Source organism: Pavona decussata, unplaced genomic scaffold (assembly GCF_977016875.1).
Source record: "Pavona decussata unplaced genomic scaffold, jaPavDecu1.1 SCAFFOLD_300, whole genome shotgun sequence".
Lineage (NCBI taxonomy): Eukaryota > Metazoa > Cnidaria > Anthozoa > Scleractinia > Agariciidae > Pavona > Pavona decussata.
In genome coordinates, this window is record NW_028145697.1 from 2,209,708 (window position 1) to 2,234,284 (window position 24,577).

Sequence of the window (24,577 nt, forward strand, 5' to 3'; positions counted from 1 at the left end):
ACAAAATTTTCTAATGCATAATTAAGGAATATCTGGCATTCGCGCTTTTGTTACCCGGTCTTAAACACAAATCAATGGCAATACAATAACATTTTCAAGGCTACACGGGACACTTAAATTTGGATTTTCGAGTATATGTGCCCTATTCTTGAATTTTTAGATATAATACAGGCCGATATTTCACTTGTTGGCTAAAGTGGAAGCAATGAGTAAAATGTCCGCGACTAAAATTGGTTATTCCACATCATTTAGCTTTTTTCTACTACTCAGCTGTATGCTAATGAAATCCATTCAGAAATACGGGATCTTATACAGTGTGGCGCTGTCATACACTCTGTTTTTTTTTATAAGAACGTCTAATTTTGGAGCTGAGACTGAACGTTCTTATATTTTTTTTTTTTGCGATTTGAGGCTGAAAACGTTCTTAAGATGTTCTTAAATTACATGGTATGCACTTTATGTATTTCAGTAAACTCAATGCGGACGTGACCAGTGTGCGTCACCAATTTTAATGTTATACAAAACATGCCCTTACGTATTTTGGTTAATTTACATTTGTTACCTTGATTTTATATACAGATTAGCAAAATAAAAACGTTCTTAATCGACTCTCGGCCTGAGGAATGTTCTTAATACGTTCTTAAAATTTTGGTTAATCTCAGCCTCGACGTTCTTATAAGAAAGGTTCTTATAAAAAAAACAGAGTGTATTTTGCTTCTTCTCCGGTGACAAAGTCACAATAATGTAATAGTGGAATATAATTGTAATTAATCTGTACAAAGTAAGGTTCTGCCTTTTGTATTTGTGGACTGCTGCGAGAATGGCGCAGAAAAAAAATGGACAGCTATCAATCCAGAATGTTCTGGCGTGGAGAGCAGTCTAACTCAATGTGTAGGCCCTGCTCGCCATAGTAGTTATCTCTTACGTCATCCGGTGTTTTTTATCATTTAGTATGCAGAGCAGGCGTTATTTTATTTATTTATTTATTGTTACATCTTTCAGGCTACCAGAGGCAAACGAGAGGCAAGCGCGGAGCGCAAGCCACGCGCGACAGGAAGGGCGTAACTTGCACTTCGCCCTTTCCTCCGCTTGCCTATCCCCCCTCCCCCCCCCAAAAAAAAAAAAAAATAAATAAATAAATAAATAACGCCAGACCCCTTCAGAGCAAACTAAACAACTGTGTCGTTGGTTAACTCAGTCAAAAGAATGTGGAAAAAAAAAGGAAAAACAAAAGGAAAAAAAACCCTGATCTGCGAAGAAAAGGGACCCACAGAGTTACTGCAGTTGTCTAAGTGGAAATGAAAAGGAGGAGATACTATGAAAAGATCGGAAAAGCAGTCAACACCATTTTAAACTTTGAATATTTTAAGAGTCGGTCGGTTAACGGGAAGCACAGTATATTGCATGTTTGTCCTAAGTTGTTGTTTCGTACAATACTTCAACATCAATAGGAGTGAACTGGTAGCTTCCTGCATAAAATGTACAAGAAGAATAAAGCGAAGAATACCCTCGGGGGAGGGAGTAAGTGGAGCCACAATTGGTGTAAGAATTTCGGTTGCTCCTTGCGTTGTTTGATATGTAGATGTCGAATCCACCAAACGTTGGTCCGTAACTAGAGCATCTGTATATAGCGTTACCGGTTCGCCCTGACTTGATCTGCAGCTTAACAGGAGCGTAGCCATTGATGTTATACAGTGAGAAGATAAATGATTTACTGGATGAAGCATATCTGTATGAACCTAGGAAAGGAAAACAACAGTTGGCTTACCATTATTGTGGAAAGATATTTTTATATATAGACAAGGGTTAGTTTCTTAAGAAACCGTGGTGTTGGGTCGGTGGGGGAGTGGAAACGAGTATTTGGTTTTATCATCTAAGGTAATTCTGCCACCGTAGAGAGATTCTAGAGCTCTGGAATCTTTTTACACTGGATAAATCACCTTATCAACTTAGTTAATAAAAACAAATTTATACTTTTTATATAATTCATAATTACATATTGACATGATTTCATTACATATTAGCCTAATTATATAATGTCATCCTCTAACACAAAATAAATTCATAATTACTTTTAAAATTGCATAATAAATTCATAATAACTTAATTGCATAATAAGTAACTGCTGTTTTATCTAAATGAGGATTAACCACGAAAAAAAGAAAAAAGACAAATTTGGTTGAGAGGTTGTGAATTACGAATAAACCGGACACCAATTTTCCAAAGGTAATAGTCACATAAAGCAAAATAAATCATTTTATATATTTTTTTAATTTGTTGCTGTTAATGCACTTGGTCTGCGATCCTTAGAACGTTTCTGGAAGATAGGCCCGGTTCAGACGTCGAACTTTTCATGAGCCGAACCTATTGCATAAATTATTATAATAACGTATTTCAAATAAAAAAATAATAATAAAAAAATAAACGCTGACATTTCAATTGGTTTTGCTTCAAGTAAATTAAGTTCGGCTAATTAAGTTCGGCGTCTGAATCAAAAGGCGGGATTTTCGTGATTTGGGCCGACCTTAATTTGAATTAAGTTCGGCTCATGAGAAGTTCGGCGTCATTTATGCCGGATTCTGCGCTGAGGCCTGTACAGAAAGGGCATTTACACCTTTTAATTTTACTTAAATGCTAGCGTATTTTCCTTCTTGCTCCAGTTGCTCAAAGAGGAATAACTTTATCCAGCAGATAAAATGAATAAGTCGGAGTACAATTTATTTTCAAAACAGTCTCTTTCGCTACAGAGGAAAGCAAGCGACTCGGAGTAACTCAGAGTATATTATGGTTTCACCGCTCGCGTGAATTAGCCTCCGCCATTTTCGATGCCATCGAAATAATTGATATTGCATGGTGAAGCGAAATCTTATTGCTTTACTGTAAGTTGTGTTCCTGAAAGTATGTTCCATTATCTTCAGTAGTTTCACAGAGATTTCATTTATTTCGACATGCTCCGAATAAAATACAATAGCCAAACTCTGGCATATAAACATACACGAAGGTGTGGCTGACTAGGGCCCTTTAGATCACGGCTTGCGGCTAGTCTCGCTTTCAGGTTGCGCATGCGCTTCACAGCAATAACAAGTCTTAGTAATGAACATTGAGATGAACCCATGATTTTGTTACGTCATAGGTCCTCCTTGTTTTCTAGCTTGCTGCTCAGACGTCATTTCGTAAATGAGTTGCAAGTTGCGAGTTGAGAGTTTCAAGATGCAAACCTAGAAAATGAAAATATTTCGGGTGTATGAAGAATGCGAGTTGTGGAGCTGCCAGTTCCGAGTTGGAGTTACGAGATCGTTGCAAACAAAGAAAACGAAAATATTTCTAATTCTAGTGAAGACAACATTCAAAAGATAAGGATTTCAAAGACGTAAAAACGAACATTTCAGAAAAAAAGCAATAACCCTTTGGCGGGTATTTTCACTCTTTATGGAGTTTTAGTCTTAATATCTGCTTAATTGCACCTGTAGTGTTTTAATTTTTGGTAAAAGAATTGTTAGGGACCAGTGTCATTGTTATATCAGACTATTTAAAACATTGGACGAATCCGATTACTTCAGATAAGCATTCCCGGCTTATATGTGGGAGTACCCAAGGCTCTAAATTTAGTTTTTAAAAAAATCCACCATAAAACACTGTATACCCGCTACAAATAAAAGAAGCATCGTGGGTCGATAGACCAAAACAAAGGATTACAAACGACGTGCAAAGTAAGGAAATAGGAGTTGCGATTTAAGAAGCTTGAATGTAACGCAAATGCTATCCATAAATGATACAAGTGAAAAAAGTGCAAGGACTTTGCACACATGAGAGTAAAGGCTGGTTTTCAGATCATGGCTAACGGACGCAATGATCGTATGATTTGTAATTATTTCCATCGTTGACGATTGATAAAAGTCTTTTACAGCAATCGAGCGATCGTTAGCGATCAAATGGAAACCAGTCTTATGGTAGCGTGTCACTATATAATATAGAATTAGTAACTTTTATAGATTGCCTACGCTGGCATAAGCTTCCAGGAGAAGAAAAGTTAATTAATAATGACAACAGTTTGTGTGAGAAATGTGCCACGAAAGTAATTAACTTGGTCGAATTTCGATACGTTTTAGTTTCTTTGTTACTGGCAATCACGATACACATTTAATTTTCATCATTGGCAGGACAATTGCCCCTAATTTTCTTGTCCCATCTTGTTTGGATTCCATTGTGTACCAGTTTAATTGTTGTGTTTTAGATATTATCAAAGTTGACTATTACATACTTGAACGAAGGCAGTGTTGGTCTGAATACGCATTTGTGTGTAATACCGTTCTCTTACTAGGGCATTAGGGTCCTTCAGATCAGAGTAAGAGCACGAGACTGAGTACGAGTACGACTTTCAAATTTCAAATCAGTCACATCCCCAGAGCTCTTGCTCCTTTCCGTTGTTTACCAGCAGATAAGGAGATCATACAAACAAGGCTAGATTGGTAAGCGGTTATCCAAGCCACGCAAACTAGCTTTAAAACGTCGTACTCGTACTCAATGTCGTACTCAAAGTCAAATCTGAACTGGTCCCTTTGTTCAGATCAACTCTTATTGTCCTCACTGTAACTCACTGCAATATTACTTGTAATATGATCACGTGTAGATAATCAATGATGTAATCACTTCAATTTTTTCTCAGAAATCCCTGGTGAATCGCTTTTCAATTCAAATTGGGATGTGTTGGTGATCCTGAGAATGAGAGGCATGCAATCAGTTTCCATGGTAACAGTCCACGAAGAAAGAGAGCATAGTAACTGTTTCACTGAGCATTCCTAAGATTTCCTGATGCGGACAGCTCACCACTTGATTTTTCTGAATTAAGTTCTCAAAACAAAAAGAAAGCTGTTTTATGTAAAGTAGTCACTTGGTGTCTGAAGCAAACGTTTTACCAAAGTGGTTGCGCTGTGAAAAAATTTGTCAAAATGACATTATGAGAAAACATTAATTGAACTACCAGGTTTTGTTCGCAAAAAATCAAAGAGGCCCCATAAAAGGTTATAGGGATACAGGATTTTCAGGTACTAAAAGATACTGGTTATTGGGCGGGAGGGATAATGACAAAACAGGATATTGAAGAGATTCTGGGATGACGAGGCTTCAAAGTAGTAATTAAAAAATATGGTTTTTTGATCAATGTTACAGATATAGAAGGTCAGATAAAAAAGAGACTTAGTCATGCGTTAACTGTTTTATCTTCCTGTGAAATCTTGGCCATTCCATTCTTCCTCTTCCTCGGGGCTACTTGAATTGAACGCTGGTTTCCTCGGACAAAGTTTGTTAGGATTTATTTCCTAGGCGCGAGTTCCACTCCTGTCCAACATAACACAAAGTGGGTTGGTAGGCTGGGTGGTAGGCTTAGAGAATTCAACTTGTTTAATTTGCCATCTTTTGTTTTGGTCATTTTTTTGGACTCGGTATAGTGTTTTTTTGGAGGATTGACCTTCGATGTACTCTCATATATAAAAGTGACGGGAATGTTAGTGAAAAGAACCCTAAAAGTGCAAGAGGCTAACTTTGTGGCCGTGGGTTTTTCTTAATTTACTCTGAAAAGGAATTAAAAGAAAACTAGTCGGATTCGCCTAATTTTTTGTTTTTTTCTTAGATTTATAGAGCAATTATATTTTTTTAATTGCAAAGGTAACTAAGCAGATATTAAAACTCAACTTAATGGATCATACAAAAGTACCCACCCAGGGGTTATTCTTGTTTTCGTGATCTCTAACTTAAAAAACGAAAAAATGGAACAGCGCCTGCCCTCCCCTCGCCCCAATTTCCTTTCTTTCCTTGCTCTAGGCCGAGAAAGAAAAAACAACTTAAGTAAGCATGCTAATTTATTGATAAAAAGAGTCGCGGAGTGCAACGCGTCAATAAATCTGATCGTTGAATATTTAATCCAGAATAATACAATAAACTTTGTGAGAATGGCGCTATCATAAATTGATACATACTTGAATACCAAGACACGTCAGTGTATCCACCAAATATGTAGCTGCCGACTTTTATTATAGTAACGGTGGGACCCTTTCCATCACAGTTGCTGTGAAATGTAGATGCTGCCCAGCCATCTGTCTTAGCACGCCAACACCTCACAAACCTACTACGGGATGAACTCTGGAGGACTGGCGCTAAATAAGAATTTAACTTGTCACGGTACTTGCTGTCCAGGCTGCCAAGAATATTAGATGCACTAAGGGCGCCTATAAAAATATAAAAGTGAAATATGTAGTACATTTAAAACGAAAAGAGTGTTTCAGTGGAGAATCCGTGGAGTATCAAATTATTCTGAGTTGTGAGATTTGTAATTACAGTAGCTAAGCAAATAACACTGAATCACAGATGACCTCTAGTTGTTATACCGTATGTGTCTATTTTACTGATCTTTGTTTTGGGAATTCACTCCCCCCCCCCCCCCCTCCCGCCAAGACCTCAGAGACGTTGAAGGTTTTTCGTCCGACTCTCACTTTCCGGAAATAAGACCATGAGCCATGATAAATACTAGAAGGAAATGATCATGGATTCCTGCTAAAACAAAATAACATCATCCAAAGAAGAAAACTTCATCCAAAGGGATTTAACCTGTCTTTATACCGTGGTGTCTTGTATTATTGTCACTGACCATCCTTGTAATTCAGCCTTTTAAGCTGCGAGAGGGATATCAATAAACTATTATTATTATTATTATTATTATTATTATTATTGTTATTATTATTATTATTATTGCTATTATAATATTCCAAGCAAAATTGATATTTACAAGTTAAAAGTAGAAAAAAAGAGCTATTAAAACCTATTTACAATTCAATATTCAAAATTCATTTCGATTAAAAAAAAAAAAAGCGACTATTTCCAAGTACAACAGAGCTATTTTCAAGCACAATTTTTTAACAATAGTAAGACTAAAATTTTGATGAAATAAAAAAGTTGTTAAAAAGATCCTAAAATACTAATTTACAACGTCACGCCATCATTCACTTTCTAAAATTAGCGGAGACACGCTTGGCTAGCGTTTAAGCGGCAGTCATCAATGAAATCCCCAAATGGAACTTTGTGAAAAGGTGTCCTGGAGCCTCGTACGCATGTGTGTACCGACTTTAAAATCTCAAATTTTTGCTATTATTATTATTATTATTATTATTATTATTATTATTATTTTTATTATTATTATTATTATTATAACCTGTCCGATTTATCTATTATTAACAGGACACCTTAGCCCAAGTCAGTTTAAATTAATTTGGACATGTTATATAAACGCTGACACGTCATTATCTAATTGCAGCCAATATTTCTTAATGATGGAAACTGGTTACCATTTTAAAGTGCTACCATGACGAAATTCGTGTCTTTCTAATCTGAACTATTTTAAAACATAAACAAGTAGTCTGTACGCGAAGAAGAATGCTGTTTACTATTTTCAAATATCTCTTTTTGTTCCAGAGATATTCAAGTTTTTAAAATATGCAAAATAGCCAAGTGATGACGTCACAAACTCAACCGAATTTTGGTCAAATATTATGAAAAAAGATATCCCAGCCAATTTGTATCAGAAATGCTTGATGATTTGCAGTGACATTGTTCTAGGTGCGCTCCATAATATAAGCTTATCAGTTTTGTTACCATAGCAACATACTGGGTTCCAGTCCTCCCTGATACTTAAGGCCTTGCTGGCCACCTTTGGCATTCTATTTTGATATTTGCCAATGGTGCCTCATCTGCATGATCCAGCAAGCATATAAATATGTTAGGTCAAGCTCGTGGCCTTGTTAAATTTTTTTCAAGCTGAAAATCAATAAAATATTGAAATCAGGTTGGAGGGGACTGGAAATGCGTGAGTTGCCATGAGAACCGAATTTTTATAGCCATAGTTGTGTTGCCTTTAGAACTATTAGCCTGCCAGGTTCCAATGGTTTCTGCTGTAAATTGACTGAGATAGCGTTATTTATAATATTTGACCAAACTTCGGTTGAGCTTGTGACGTCATCAGTCCTCTCATTTACATATTTTACACATTTTTCAAAGGTGAATATCTCCGGAACCAATGCAGATATTTAATAACGGTAAACGGCGTTTTTAATCTTTCCTAGAATTCTATGTGATAAACCTTAAAATTCAAGAGGTAAAAATTTGATCATAGTAGCACTTTAAACTGCAAACTATTTTGTTCTACTGAGCTTTTAAACCACCGATAACGAATAAATGAACACTACTGATCATTTCGATGGAGTGAGCCTTGATCATTACCTTAAAATATCACTTATACCAAACAGTGTACGACTTCATCCGGTCTTCATATTAGGAATAACAGAGATTTGTCGAGTACACGATACCTCACGGAGAAAGCCACGGAGATTGATGACATGACGCCAAAATCTCCTGGTTATCATGACAACGTGACAACCTCGACGTAAGAATTACTAATAGCTAGTGGCTGTGGTATATATTAAGTCAATTTATATCAACATTAACATTGCCATACCTCTTTGAACTTCAGCGTAGGTCCCAGTTTCAATGTTAAACACTCCTGCACTTGTTGCCACACAAATGTAATTCCCTGCATCATTAAGTTGTAAGTTCCTAATAATTAATTGGCCATTGCTTTGCTGGCTCCTTCCAACTGGCAATTGACCTCCTTGTTTTTTCCAGCTGATGACTGGTTGTGGGTCACCACTAGCGCTGCAGTTTAACGTCAAAGTTTCGCCAGGCGATGCAATAGCCCTTGCGGGTGGCTTCACTGTAAATCGAGGTAGGGAAACAACAACTAATAGTGTTTTTGTTTCGACACTTCCTAAGAGATTAACCGCTGAAAAGAAGTAAAAGTCTGAGTCCTCTTTACGAACATGTAAAACTTGCAATGCGCTGCCATTGTACCTCACCCTCACCTGGGGTAACTGGCCAGATGACTTTCTCCAAGTGACAACTGGGGCAGGGTGCCCAGTCACGTGACAGGTTGGAAAAGAAAAAGTGCTCCCTTCAATGGCATAGTGAGGCCCGGAATGAAGGGAAACACGAGGACGAACTGCAACAAAGCAAACTATTGATTGACGTTAACTTTTTCTACTTATTGTTTACTTTATATATCTTTGAGATCATTAAGATAACTTTGTCAGAGGCGTGAACTTACAAAGCTGCATAGGTGGATAGCGGGAAATACAAGTCGAGGTTTTTGTCTAAACAAGCAGCACAACAATGAAGAGTTCAAGGTAGGGATGTTCAAATTAAGGGAACGACTAGTCTCTTATTAGCTGATCACTACACCATAAAAACAGAATCTTCGCCTGGAATGATTAAGCACTGAATAAAAATACCTCAAAATTTCTGAAGATACAAACCTAGTAATTTATACGTTCAGGATTGTTATTTTCTAATTTTGTACTTGCATAAGTCTTCCGTTAAAATGCTCGTATTTTGTTTGTTGCCGGTTGTCTGCTTCCTAAATTGTAGTAAACAATTCTGTATTAAACACCGAAAAAAAATTATGTAGCGGCTGAAAGAGTGATCCAAGGCTTACTAACGGAATGAAGTAATAAGTGCTGTTGCCTTTGTGACAATTAAGATACTTCACTCTTGCCGAGTCACTTCAGCAAAACTGTTTGAATTTCTTTTCAGTAACATATTTTTCAATTTTTTGTAAAGTTCCGGGACAGATCCGTTTTCTCAATCTCTGTATTTGTACTTGAATTGTTAAGCGTGTAACGTTTTCAGAAGCAAGTAGCTCATTAAAGAAAGATAAAAAGTGATTCATACCGTAACATACAAACCTTACCATTGACTTCAAGCTGTACCAGGGCCTCCGCCTGTCCTAAGATGTTTGATGCTGAACATTTGTATACACCAGAGTCACTCCCAACCACCGTTTGTAAAAGTAAGGTCCCTCGTGAAACTGCTGACTGAGTTATATCTGACTTGCCGTCCCGTTTACTCCATGTTATTGTAGGCTGAGGATTACCACTGACCGAACACTGAAACGAGGCTGTTCCTTTTTCGTTAACTGTCAATTTTGAAGGAAAAACAGCAAGAACAGGGGCTGAAATAGATTCACCAGGTTCTCCTTTAGTTCCCGGTATTCCTGTAGGTCCTGTGTCTCCTTTTTGTCCTTTGGGTCCAGCTTCACCCTGTGGTCCCTCAGGTCCCATGATGCCTTGCTTGCCACTCTTTCCAGGTGATCCCATAACACCTTGATCTCCTTTGTTTCCGGCTCTCCCTTTCTGTCCCCTTCGTCCTCGGGTTCCTTTTTCTCCCCTTGGTCCAGGTAGACCAGGAGGACCTGGTAGACCTGACGAGCACGCCTCACCCTTTGATTGGCAGAGTTGCAGTCTCCCCTCTGATAACAGTTTGTTGATTTTTAGCATCGTGTCTTCCGTTCTTTTAGCTTCCGTTGTGTTCTTTATTGAATCATCGTTGCGCCTGTTTCTCTCAAGCTTATTTGATTGGTTTCCTTCAACCAAAAAGGAAACGATACCATATTAGAAAAGTGAAAATCTTCAAAGAGTTTCCTTGCATGGCCTAGGTCAAATGCAAAGGTAGTATTAAAGTCATAAATTGTAAGGTCTCTAACTCTATGAGTTGATTTTGCATGATATATGGTTGAACGTTCAAAACAGGCAACAATCAGATTGTGAACATTTTTTGAGGGAGTTATTCTTTCCCTCTGCTGAAATGAGAAGGATTTATCACTGCCAGGTGTTATGAAGATTTTTGACTTTATACACCATCTACGTAGAGAAATACTGGTGTTTGAAACCTGCACTGGTGAAACCATAATTGTTGTAGTGCCGTAAAATTACATAGGAACGCTTCAAGAAATGTTTAGAAGCTACTACGACGACGGAAACGAGAGCGTCATAAAACACTAGGATTTAATTAGAAAAAAAGGCTCTGCACGTGCATTATAAAGTCTGGTACATTTCTTTACCGTACACGGCCAAACAACAACGTGAAATGACCAAATTCAAGGTTTTGTGGAGAACGTGAGCACATGACAGTAAATTTTCCATTCGCTGTCTCAACTTGAACGCCGTTTCTACCTGTTCTGCTACAGAATAGTTCGGCCACAATGTACATGTTGAACAAATTGGAATAATTGCAAAGTAGTACAAGTAATTAACACAAACTTATATTTTTAAGCGACGTTTTCGTTGCCGTTGCCGTCGTGGTTTCTTTTACGGAGCTTAAGCAACGACGGCGGCAACGGCAACGAAAACGTCGCTTGAAAATATAACTTCGCGTTACTTCTTCTACTTCGCGATTATTTTAATTCGTTCGTAAATTGATAGGAACGGCGTTCAAGTGAGCCGGCAAGAAGAATAAAAAAATTCACCGTCGTGTGTTCACGTTCTCCACAAAACCTTGAATTTGGACATTCCAAGTTGCTGTTTTGCGGATGACGGCAAAGAATTGTACAAAAACAATTATAACGCGCGTGCAAAGCGATTGTTTTTGCTTAAGGTCTATTATTATTTTTGGTGTTGTCGTTGCCGACGCCGTCGTCGTTGCTTAAGTTCCCTTTTTAACGTCCCTTTTCTGTTTTCTTTTATGTGCGTAGGGGAAATGTTTAGAGAGTATCAGGAAAGGAATATAAAGAACTGTCTTTCTATTTTCCTGACTGGAACTTGTTAGCTCACAAGACCAGCTGTGAATATTTTTATATTCTTCAAAGGAGACTGATAAAACAGCAACGGAAGAAGACACGCGTGACTGAAAACGCGAACTCACGCGCGGGGAATGGCACCTGAAGTGTAAGTCCTCGTATGTGTGACGCACAGTGGAAAGAGTTTTCCTACTCATTCCACGTTCGTCTTTACCTGAGACCAACGCCAAAGATGCGACTATTTGCTTTTGCATTCTATACTTGTCGCCAATATTGTCCACCCCCTTCTCAGCTGGCACGTTTCTTCTTATTTTATTGTAGGTTTTCTCCTTATTTTTCGCATTTTACGACAGTTTATAGGAGGTTTGATTCTAAAGGTGGTATTGTGCACCACCCCCTTAGACATTGTGACGGTCTCGTGTTTACTGCTACTTTGTTGGCGAATTATATGACAAGTTCATCAGCAAAGACAATATATGTTTAATTAACTACATGACATAAGATGGTATTTCTATAGGCCGAACTGTCACTGCCACAATACTAAGAAAAGGACTTCTCCGACACTTAGTTCGGCTTTGTCCTGTCAATGGAGCATTTAGTTTTTTATTTTTACAAGATGATAATACCCAGTGGGGCTGGAATATGGGAATTGACTGTTGCATAAAAAGAGGCAAACAAAATACAAACAAACAAACAAAACAAAACGAAACAAAAATTATTTTATCAGCAACTCGCAACGTAGTGCAAAGCCTCTTGTTTTCTGATAATGTCCGGAATAATTGCACCGCGTTTAACAGCCCATGTACGTTGCAAGTGTCAAGGAAAGTACTAGTAGGCAGGTCTTCTACTTTGGGTAACATTTGCAAGACACCTTGAAGCATGTAAATCTCCATGTAAAATATCCTGAATATCAGGTCGTCCTAAGGGGAGGAGGGAGGAGGGAAAGCCTGATACTCAGGTTACATGTACTACTGTATATTTCCTGCAACTGACGTGCTTACGCGGGAATAATTATTTCATTATTGCAACGGCGACCTAACACCCAAGCGACGAAAAATGGTTCTGGTTGAAGGTTTTGAATACTGCAAAAAACCCTCCAATGGGTGATATTTTTCGTCGATGAGTTTGTTTATGAAAACAAGAAATTCCGGTTCCAGAGATAACTTAGTCTTACTTCGGCCTTTCACCTGATTTGGTTTACTTAGATAACAAGTCGCTTTATTTGCGCAACTGACCGTAAATACATACAGTCCCCCCCCCCCCCCCCCAAAAAAAAAAAAAAAACAGTTGTAGAGAGATGTCGCAAATCAAGGCAGGAAGCAATAATCTTGATAAGATGTATATCGATATAATAGTTAAGTTCATCTGATTTTTAAAAATACTCGGTAAGTAAGTCTCTATATCGGTTCTAAAATGTATCCCACAAGTTTGAATAATGGTCAATAATTCCAACAGAAGAAAAGAACAGTTTCATCCTCAATCTGTTTATGTCTGGCGGAAGTCTTTGATCTCTGGGGAACTGGCTTAGAGAGAAAATGTGACCTGTGCACCTTCGGTTTTGTTTGTTATAGAGAAGAACACGTAGTGTCTCTGTACATTTCTTTGGTGTTTAGTTTGAAGAAGAAATCGAAGTGCCTAGATTTGCCATTCTTTTAATATAACTTGTTACGTAATCAATAGGCAGGAGATCCAGAAAGCTCTGTTGGGCTCTTAAAAATAGATATTAAAGTAATAACAGAAAGCGGACTTGTTTTATATTACTAATGGAAAAAGTTATTTCTTGACTAACAGATTACTTATTGTAAGAAAAAGGCAAAATAAAGGCAATCTTTGCTGTTACTTGTAACGCATCTTTTCAAGACAAGTTCAGGAATAGCCGGATTGCGTGTGTAACAGCCCATTTGCGTTGTGAGTTGCAAGGAAAGTAGTATTAAATTTAAGGCTAAGTTTTTATCGTTCTTAATCAGTTATATTTTATGAAACATCATCACGATCTATGATCTTATAGTTGAACTGTTTTGTGTAACTAAGTTTGTATTTAAGAATGTTAGGTGTGTAGCCAGGCATGTTAAAAAGGATTAAAAAGTTGTTGACACTGGCTAAAAATATATATATTGGACGTTTCGGCCACTACTGTTGCCTTCTTCAGCAAAGATAAAAATGCAAAATTTAACGGCGTCCTGCTTGGAATATATACACAATGTGTGATAAATAAATAAATCACACCTCGACGGAATTTCAAAGTGTAACAGTGGTCTCTAGAGTATTATAAAGACTAAAAAAGACTAAAAACTCTTAATGTTATTGTATATGTTTGGAAGCGCTATATGTTCATTTATAGAGTTTCTATCGCGCACGGAATGCCAAGCCTCAAGAATCAGTCTTTGTCGCCACGCCGATGACCTGTCAATGATTTCAACATTCTCCAAATCTATTTGGTGACCGTGAAACACATGGTGTTTGGCTAACAAAGAGTTTTTATCCAATGTTGCTATGGCCTTTGTGTGTTCTTTCACGCGTGTTTTCGGCGCGCGTGATGCCTGACCAACGTAAACAGAATCACAGTCTTTACACTTGATCTTGTATACGACTCCTCTGGAAGCCCCTTTCTCGATCTTGTCTTTTGGCTTTTTGAGTATATGTTAGGGAAACTTTGGTCGATATTTATTGTACTCATATTCGAATTTATAGGGAATATTTCATATTTGTCCGAGTATATTTTGTGGCTTAAGAATTTGTTATTGTTGGTTCTATATCGTATATCGTTCAATTTGTAAAGGGAAATGGTAACCTTAGTTTCTGTTTTAGCTTTTCAATAATTTGCCGAGCTGTGCAAATGTTTCGGAAACACTATAATGCTTGTTACTAAAGGGAAATAATTAGAAAACCAACAGCAGCTATGCTAAGAAGTATTTTTCAATTTACCTTCGTTGACCTGAATAAGGTTAATCAACTTAGAAGTTCTAGAAGTGTTACTTGAGGTAAATTGGTTTCGGTTGAAAGGAATACTCTTGAAATGAGCTCCGTTCTGTAATTACATTTTCTAGAGTTACTCAATAGTAATTAGGCCCGGTTCATACGTCGAACTTTACATGAGCCGAACCTAATCATTTGGTTCGGCGCATGTAAAGATCGACGTATGAATCAGTTAGGATCGACAGATTTGTATTTGGGTCGACCCGCCGTTCTATTCGACTGCGCCAGTCGAATAGAACGGCAAAAGTTCGACTTCGATTCAGACGTCGAACTTTTCATGTGCCGAACCAAATGCATACGTTACGTATAAATTATATAAATTATATCTATCCCAGAGGTCTGCGCGTTCCATCGACTTGGCATGCGCAAAGGACTTCATTCTGAACAAGATGGCGGGAAAAGAGGAATGTGCTTGTTCTTTTTGTTTCGAAACAACTGAATATTCTTGTCTGAGATGCGAAAGATTGAAAAAAAAAAAAAAAAAGAATCTATTCTTGAAGTGCACACGCACTTCAAACCGACAGAAACTTTCCAGTACAGGCTATATCAAAGGCGAAGCGTCAAGACTTCTCAGAACAAAATCTTCAAAAACAACATTTGAAGAAAACATTACTCTATTCAAACAGAGATTACGCAATAGAGGTTAACTCGATAACCTTATAATAAAACTCTTTCAGAAGTCGACCTCCGCGAAAGAATGTCGGCGCTACAAAACAAACTAAAAACCCGCACAAACATTTTGAAGTTTGATATGGAATATCGCCCTTCTTTGCCTAACCTTAAACAATTCAGATGAGTAAATACAGGAGGCATAATCAGGGATGGAGACCGTAAGCGTGGGGTCCACGCTTACCCATGAGTTGTACCAAAAAAATCTATTTTTAGAAAAAATTGCCCCCCCCCCCTTCTCACGTCATAAACCCGCGTGAATACACGCAAATTTGCGTGGGGCTACTACCCTATATGTGACACGGAAAGCAGCTGAGAAAAAATTCACTAAAGATAAAATAGTCCTTACCTGTCTGAGTACATGTCCGTAGAGTTTAAGCTTTTTTCATTCATTTAACAGTAGCAAAGCACGCAGCGCCACCGCTTTGGCGCCTTTTTGACTTTACTGTGAGAGTCATGTGATCAATAGGCCGCCTATTCCAACTTTTCCCGTCTTCTTTCAATTGTTACCTTTTCTTTGTGAGAGTCTAATTCCTTAAATGTTGGCACTGAGGAGATATTCCCTGGCAGAATTTTAAAATTTGGACGCCGTTTTGAACAGGTGGAAAAAAATTTCAATTTCTCCACGCGCGATCCTGGCCGTTTACACGCGTGCGCCCACGCGCGTATGGCGCAATTTTTTTTCTAAAAATAGATTTTTTTGGTACAATACATGGGGACAGGCCCGCAAGTCAAAATGGCATCTCGTTACGGTCTCCATCCCTGATTATGGCTCCTGTTAAATGACACTTGATAGAAAATCTGCCTCTGCTAAGGGAGATCTACAAAGACCCTTCCTTATACTTTCGTACAGAAAAGGGAGATCTTTGAAAGACGTACTCGTGAGAGTAAATTAGCTTTGAAGGTCATATTCTTCCTATCTCGCCCAGTAGGAGCCGTGTTTGGCCTGTCTTTATTATTTTACCAAACAAGCTCTTCCATGTCAGAATTCATCTTTCCCGCCATTTTGAATCTTGTTGAGTAAAAACAACAGCCGCTGACCACGAAAATCTACTTTCTCACTTTAGCTTTCATTAAGTTCGGCTTCAGTTAGGTTCGACGTCTGAATCAACTGCCGAACTTAATTATTTGGGTCGACCTTAATAGGTATTAGGTTCGGCTCATGTAAAGTTCGACGTATGAACCGGGCCTTAATCAACAACTTGTTAGTTTGCCGTTATCTTAAGCCTTTACGGATCCCGCTCCGCTCTCTGTATGAATAGCTTAACCAATTAGTTATGAATACTAAGTGGGTTTCTTTGTGAATTGTGATAAACGGTAATTACGCGGCACGAGCCGTTCACTGACACTTCGGAAAACTCATTAACTACGTTTACACGCCTCAAGAACAATTACTTATTAACGAGTGTAGTCGTTAGCTAGTCGTTAGTGAGGTTTTGGTGCTAAAACTTGGCTTTTTAATCTTCTAGGCGTTATCGGCAAAGTACTGCCGCGTCCTCTGTAATTACTTTTCACATTCACACGCATTGTATTCTGTTAACAATGGATACTTGTACAATCATATATATACAACTCTGTAAGTAGCGCTAAGTGATTACATCGCTGATTACATCGGTGAACATCAGTGATTATGTTACAACCTTGCTGCTGGACGAACTTATGTCAGTTCGTCCTTCGAGAATAAACTACTGTTGGAACCAAAAGTGAAGTTGTCGCTGTTAATTCTGCATCCAGTTGCGGCTAGATCTTGGTACCTCAAGGGAGTGACGGCCCTTTCTCGCAAGCGATCTCTCCTTGAGTTAATCTTCCCCCAAGAATTGTCACAGAAGTTCTCCCGTTGAAGTTCAGAATAGCCGAAACGTTCCCGTTCGCTTAGAGTGGAAAAACCTCCCGTCACATATGTAGGAGATGGTGCGAATAGGCTTATGGGCAACCTTGATGTTGAAATCTCGAAGAACTTTTGTGATTCTCTCGGAAAAACCTTTGGCGTAGGGCAGGATAACAAATCCACGCTGGACGGTATCATTCATTTGTTGTTGTCTATTCGGTTGGCAGCCACTGTGAATGAAGTTAACAGGGTAGTTGTTAGCGGCGAGGGCTTTCGCTACTCGCTTAGTTTCCCTTGTGACTTCCTCCTCAGTGGAAGGAATGTTCTTTGCGCGATCCATAAGGGTGCGTGCGACCGAGTGTTTATGTTGGGGATGGTGGTGTGATTTGAAATCAAGGTAACGGTCGGTGTTAGTCGCTTTCCTGTAGACAGATACGGTGATCGAGCCATCTTCTTGTCTGGTTGTTTTGGTGTCGAGAAAGGTAATGGAACCTTCAGATTCTATCTCGATTGTAAATTTGATGTTTTTCCGAGAGAATCACAAAAGTTCTTCGAGATTTCAACATCAAGGTTGCCCATAAGCCTATTCGCACCATCTCCAACATACTCAAAAAGCCAAAAGACAAGATCGAGAAAGAGGCTTCCAGAGGAGTCGTATACTAGCCTCCCACGCAGTCGTTTTTAGGGGACTCGTATCACCTCAACCCCACAAAGGAGGAGGTAATACGAGTCCCCTAAAAACGAATGCGTGGGAGGCTAGTCGTATACAAGATCAAGTGTAAAGACTGTGATTCTGTTTACGTTGGTCAGACATCACGCGCGCCGAAAACACGCGTGAAAGAACACACAAAGGCCATAGCAACATTGGATAAAAACTCTTTGTTAGCCAAACACCATGTGTTTCACGGTCACCAAATAGATTTGGAGAATGTTGAAATCATTGACAGGTCATCGGCGTGGCGACAAAGACTGATTCTTGAGGCTTGGCATTCCGTGCGCGATAGAAACTCTATAAATGAACATATAGCGCTTCCAAACATATACAATAACATTAAGAGTTTTTAGTCTTTTTTAGTCTTTATAATACTCTAGAGACCACTGTTACACTTTGAAATTCCGTCGAGGTGTGATTTATTTATTTATCACACATTGTGTATATATTCCAAGCAGGACGCCGTTAAATTTTGCATTTTTATCTTTGCTGAAGAAGGCAACAGTAGTGGCCGAAACGTCCAATATATATATTTTTAGCCAGTGTCAACAACTTTTTAATTCTTTTTAAGTTTGTATTATAGATTTCTTTTTAATTTTTATAACTTGTAGATGCACGTACGTATTTTGAACGAGCTTTCTTAGCTTCTAGAGGTAATGTGGGTAAATAATTGATGGATTGATTGATTGAAGTCATCTGCTTTAGGCAACGCTGTGAGACACTTTTAGTATGTTACACAACCTGAATATCAGGCCCTCCTAAGGGGAGGACGGAGGGTGAAAAGCCTGGTACTCAGGTTACATGTAATGCTGTATATTTTTTGCAAGCGAAGTGCTAACGCGAGAGTTACATATGTCTCAGTGGAGGTAGGACAAATCGTTGATCCCATGTGACCTGTTTACCTTCGGTTTTGTTTGTTTTCAGAAGAACATGTAATGTGTAGATTCTGTACATTCCTTTAGTGTTTAGTTGTAGCCATTGGCTATAAATTACGCCTTTTCTTTCAAATCTCCAACCTCAATGTACCTGATGAAATCATTCGCAATGTCAAGAAGAGATTATTAATTTAACTTCATTTGGAAAATTAAGAGAGACAAAATAAAAAGGGAAAGTCTTTACCAGGATATAACAGCAGGGGGAATTCGCATGGTCAATTTTGATGTGATGATTAAAGCTCTAAGGCTAGCCTGGATTCCGAGACTACTGTCAACCGAGACCCGAAACTGGAAAACGGTTCCGGATCATTTCTTCAAAAAGTGTGGTGGCCTAAATCTTCTCTTAAGACGTAATTATGACCCAAAACGATTACCCCAAAATGCCAACTTTTTATAAAGGTATCCTTACCTTTTTCAATGATCTGAAAGGCTTGTAAAGTAGTGCCAGATTTCAAGAACTGATTATATTCAATGACAAAGACATTTTCATTGATGGAAAATCTTTTTATTATGATGAATGGCTAAAAGCAGGCATTTGCTGATTGAATGAAAATGGCGCTTTTCTTTCATTTCAAGAGTTCAGTCAAAAATACTCTTGCCGTTCAAGCTTCCGTCAACTCTACCAAGTTACTAGCGCTATACCCAGGCATTAATTGATCAAAGCTAAAAGCTGTGAACAGGCAATCACGGACAATTTGCGTATGGACAACACCTTTCAATTCCTGCTTAATGATAATACTCAATTAAACCTAAACAAAATAAAGGCAAAAGATTTTTACTGGTTGTTCATCAATGGCAGTCCCCGCTGTCATACTGCCCCGATGAAATGGAGCAGGTCTCTTTCAGTAAGTGACAACGATTGGCAAACAATTTTTAAACCATTGAAGACAATTTGTAAGGAGAATAAACTCAAAGAGTTCCATTTCAAATTCATACGCAGAATCATTGTAGGTAACTGAGAAAGAATTACACAGATTTACTGTAATTATTCTGTACCTTAGTTTTTGTAAATACTGTAGTATTGTAAGTATAATGTAGTAAAGCAAGTACTGTATCATTGTCAGTACTGCGGTATTCAACTAATGTAGTAATGCAAGTACTGTACTGTAGTATTGCAAATAAATAAATGATTTGAGAACGAAAAAAAAATATTCTGTACCCTATATCAGACTCTCCGTGCCAACTGAGCGATCTTGTGATCTTGTGATCTACAATAGTTCTAACCATGATTTATTCCCTCCGAAATTGAAATAATTTATTACAGATCATTTAGCATGAAGAAAGAACGTGTCTTGCTCTTTGTTTGTTTGTCGTTGTTTTTTTAATCACATAGGAGAACACGCAATGGCTAGATTCTTTACATTGCGTTGTCAGTCCTAAGTTATTATGTTTTACAGTTGAATTACTTTTGCGGCTAAATTACGAAGCCTGTGCTTTGCAAACCAAGTGACACATTTTCTGAAATCGTTCTTACATGAACAATACCACAAACCTACCGTGAGCATTCTCGATGACCTTAATGACGTCTGAATCGCTGGAGGATGCTTTAGTGTCCGCGACGTTTTCAAGAGCGTTTATTCTCTTCTTCTGGTCTTTCAATTCCAATTCCACCCTTAAAAACCCGGCACAGTACAACACGATGGATAAAACTGAAATAATGGAAGCAAAGGAAGGCGAACTGTGCTTCTGAGCCGTCATGTTTGTGATTTCAACAATCCGCACTTCTGTACAAAGCAATGTTCAGTGTTGAATACTGTTTCAGCCCGATATGTGATACTCACATCACGAGCGTGGATGCTGGGCAAAGTTTATCCTATTTATATTCCTTCTCATGATATCCGACACAAAGTTCAAATCCGTTTAGGCAAGTTCTCTTAATTGATATCAAAACACATGAGAAGGCGCCAGAGTTCATGGAGGACGTGCGTGGCAGAGTTGGGTATTCGCCAACTCTTTTTTCGCACCCGCGAGATACCTGCTTCATGTGGTCTCTCGTGCACGTTGCTGTAACAGTTCAGCGGGCTACCTGTAGTCCTGAAGCTGTCCTTAAAAGAAAAGAAAACTTTTACAAGTAATTAGTAACTAGTAACCACAATTTTCTCATACCACAAGAAACTCCATCCAAGCGTTTTAGCGATTCAAGATCATTGTCATTGGGGGTGATTGTGTTGAGTACTACGCGCCGTTTGTTTCAAAACTGTTCGGTATTTTTTTAGTCACTGTATTATCATGCCAAAGTATCTTCTCTGTCGTCCAAATATAAATATTAACCCTTCAAATGCTTGCTTCCTTGAGTTGTTTGCAATAAGTAGATCTGTTGCAGTAATAATTAGTAATCATTAGTTGTTTGACACGGTGTTCATTGTAATCGTCCACTTAAATAATTATCGTTCAATCAATCTATTATCTATTACTGATTGATCAGTCGGGTAATTTCACTTTAGCCATCATTTGATCATTTCAATCAGTTCAATGGATAAGTATTTATCGATCAGTTTTGTTTCAGCGATGTGGCAGTGGTTCAATTAATCCGGTGAGCTTTTTATCGATCAGTTGTGTGTCAATCGATCAGTTTGTTTCAATCGATTGGTTGTGTCTTTCAAAAAGTCTTTTTATTTAGTAACAATTTAACTCCCAATGTTTTGAAGATGAGCGACCTATTTTCGACACAAATTTGACTTGAATATCAGTAATTGTGTCTACTGCGCTTGCGCAGAAGACACTAAGCCATCAAATCATGAAAACGAAGAAAAAGTTTGTTAAAATCGATAATCCGTAGGAAATCAATTAATTATCACACTTTCACAAGTGAAAACAGAGCGATTAAATATGTCCGAACATAAATCCCTATAAACTCAAGTCATGGAACGAGGTTACTCACTGTAGTCGTGCGGGGAAGACTTGTAGCGGTGGGGATAAGCGAAGCGTGTTTTTATTTTTTTAATTTGTTTTTGTAATTAACTTTTTACGTAAAAAGTTGGAGGAACAATTTAATGTTTTGGAGCGTTATTTACTTCGCTGGAGCGTTATTTTCTTCGCAGAAGTTTAATCGGCCAATGAATTAGTCATGAATCGTAACTGTGCTCTTCTAGCACCGAATGAAGCAACGCTGTCTGTTGTTCACAGAACCTTGAAGATAATTAGAAATTCACAAAGCGACCCACTTTGGTCTCAAAGTCAAGGCACACTAGCACGGTTACAAAAGCAGAACACAAATAAAATGTCCTATCCATTAGAGAAAAACAAAGAAGCAGTAAACTTACTACGAGTTGTGAGTTCTCCAGAAGAGTATGTTTTTTTCTTTAACTTTAATTCTGGGCTATTTTCAAATTTATTGTCTTTTAGGTACTGTTTTTACCTTCCATATGTTCGTGATCTTTCCAAATGTGTAAAAGCTGCAGAGAGTTTCAGTTAGAAAGGCATGCGAGCAGTTGCCGTTTTACGCAACAGCAACACAAAATATGTCAATTTGATTTTCCACAAATTAGTTTGCACATTACACAAGAGTAAACTGGCTTCAAGAAAACTGTTTCCATATATTCCTGTCCTAAATCTTCAATTTTCTTCAAGCCTTACAGAATGTGTTAAATGCAAGTATCGTATGAAATTCATCGATGATCTCGAGACTCTGTGTGACAAAAGTCAACATATGGTGAGCTTGCACTTGCCAAAGGGCGATGGAGGTCGTGATGTATCTGTTGTATACTTGCATCAAGTAGATTTTCATGATAATAATTGGAGGAAAACAGTGAGACAAAGACAAATAGGCTACAAAGCGTATGAGAGTAGTAGCCGTGAACCATCTAGGATAAATTTGAAAAAGATTTTAAAAGCAATGAAGAAACGAATGATTCGAAGAACTCTAAAATTAACACTCAGGAATTTGTCAAAGAAAGAGCAAATTACATATGTCATTAAGGTCAACACTACTTCAGGATATATTTCGAAACATTTCTTAAGCAAAATCGCCAAATTGTCCGCTAAAAGTCTGGTCATCTCACAAACTAAAATGCCAAGAGCGTAAATACCACAAGACCCCACTATTAATTGCGTTTGACGTGAATACCGTACTTCATTTATACACTCTTGCCAAGATACCCGAGCATCTATATAACAATAGCAAAACAAACGCTACCTTTATAAAACAAAAACAACCACACAGCACACACTGTCACATTGATATAGGTCCCAAACAAAACGAAAAATTAGTACAAATACCCTCTCTAATTCTTGGTAAAAGAAAACGTGAATTTCATGAGTTATTTTGCTCCATTGCCTGAAATTTTGCAGAAGACACCTGTACGCATTGCGGACCTATTTTATCTATCACTTTCACCGACACTGAGGTGAATAATTGTTTTAGTTTATACCACACAAGCTGAATGACCAGTAGCCTCACACGCAGTCGTTTTTAAGGGACTGGTATTACGAGTCCCCTAAAAACGACTGCGTGGGAGGCTAAATAACTAGTGGACCAAAAAATTAGTTTATTTCTGACAATATACCCACAAATGGTATCAAATTTTAGAATCTAGCACGCCACGCGGTAAGCAATTTCACCATTGTAGAAAGTTCCGTCTCGCTTTCTTGCAGGCAAATAAAACTTTTGGAGACACTCATTCAGTTCCTAAAGTGTCATTTCTTCAATTTTTCGTGAAATTCGTCTCGTTGTTGAAGCCATGCTGAAAAATATTAGATGTTTATTGTAATTTTATATTAGTGCTCGGCGGTTGTCGTAAGCAAGGGATTGTATTTTCGTTTTTGCCTTAGAATATGAGGTTGAAAAGATTATTTAACTAACCATTTAATGCCAACAAACCAAACTTTGTCGCCATTTATGTATTTTTTTAAAAGCAGCCTCGTTTATCGAAATAATTTCCTCTTGAGTAACCGTAGCGAAGCGGGAAGCCATCTTGATTCTCTTCGGCTTCGGCTTCGGCTTGTGCGGTATATACTTATATTGATTATATCTTCCAAGAGTTAGCGGATTTAATTTATGCTTGGAGGGAGGTTTTGGCCTAGTTTTCCAGAAAACAAATCGAAACAAATCGAGTTCATGGTCAGAGAGGGGACTTAGAATCGGGGCCTCTAGGCTACAAGTCCTCCACGCATTGTGGCGAGAAGGTTTTTCTGCGCGGGCGATGCACGGAGGTAAACGATATAACTCTGGCGTTGTCGGAGGGATAAACGGCGGATAAAAGCTTCGGAGAGCGCTAAGAATTTGCAGCGTGGCACTTGTTACGGATTACCGAAAGGTCGCTGGAACGGAAAATCTAAGAACCTGTATTTAAACACCTTTCGTTCATAACGCAATAACGATCGGAAGTTTTGCTCTACGCTAAGTTGTTGTTTTTGTTTTTTTTTTTGTTTGTTTCAATTTTGTTTTATTTGCTTTACATAACACAATAATTACAATATTGAACACTGCTTACACTATTTTCAATAAATACCATACTTACGATACTGACAATACTTATTGCTTATATTGCTAACAATACTTACTATTTTCAAACATTCTTAGGTTTCTTATGCTTTAAGTACACAATTGCGTCAGAAGAAACTTGTTTAAAGATAATTGGCGTTATTGAGGCAGGATAAGCTACCGGATGAAGGACAAAGAGAATATCAGGGAGCGTTGGGAATAACGCTACGCTAAGTTGTGCTCGATCTAATATTTCAAAACATCTAAGAAGCACGGCAGAATAAACATTCATCTCGACGAGTAATTCCCATGTAAGATTACCAATTTCCTAAAACACTAAACTGAAAATACTTTTCGATTTCTACGAGATTGAACACTAAACACTACCGAGATATAGTCCTTGTGAAAAAATATTGTGTAC

At 38.1% G+C, this 24,577-nt stretch overlaps 1 protein-coding gene and 1 long non-coding RNA gene across 7 annotated transcripts; one reads left to right on the plus strand and one right to left on the minus strand.

The window, feature by feature from the left end:
- Positions 1-970: 970 nt before the first annotated feature.
- On the minus strand, positions 971-20,932 carry LOC146454583 (uncharacterized). Of its 6 annotated transcripts, none has more exons than XM_085095304.1 (5): positions 20,231-20,924; positions 9,791-10,462; positions 8,504-9,043; positions 5,976-6,224; positions 971-1,739 (listed from the first exon to the last, which is right to left on the minus strand). In XM_085095304.1, exons 1-5 carry the CDS (start codon positions 20,430-20,432, stop codon positions 1,414-1,416), a joined length of 1,989 nt encoding a protein of 662 aa, XP_084951430.1. In that variant the 5' UTR covers positions 20,433-20,924; the 3' UTR covers positions 971-1,413. The 6 variants fall into 6 exon arrangements, with proteins under 6 accessions (XP_084951430.1, XP_084951433.1, XP_084951432.1 ...); XM_085095307.1 differs by having other exon boundaries at positions 8,504-8,758; positions 20,231-20,923; XM_085095306.1 differs by having other exon boundaries at positions 9,791-10,445; positions 20,231-20,369.
- On the plus strand, positions 1,746-4,423 carry LOC146454584 (uncharacterized). The gene is made up of 2 exons (XR_014859241.1): positions 1,746-2,539; positions 3,812-4,423. It is a non-coding gene; the product is annotated as an uncharacterized LOC146454584 (long non-coding RNA).
- Positions 20,933-24,577: the final 3,645 nt, after the last annotated feature.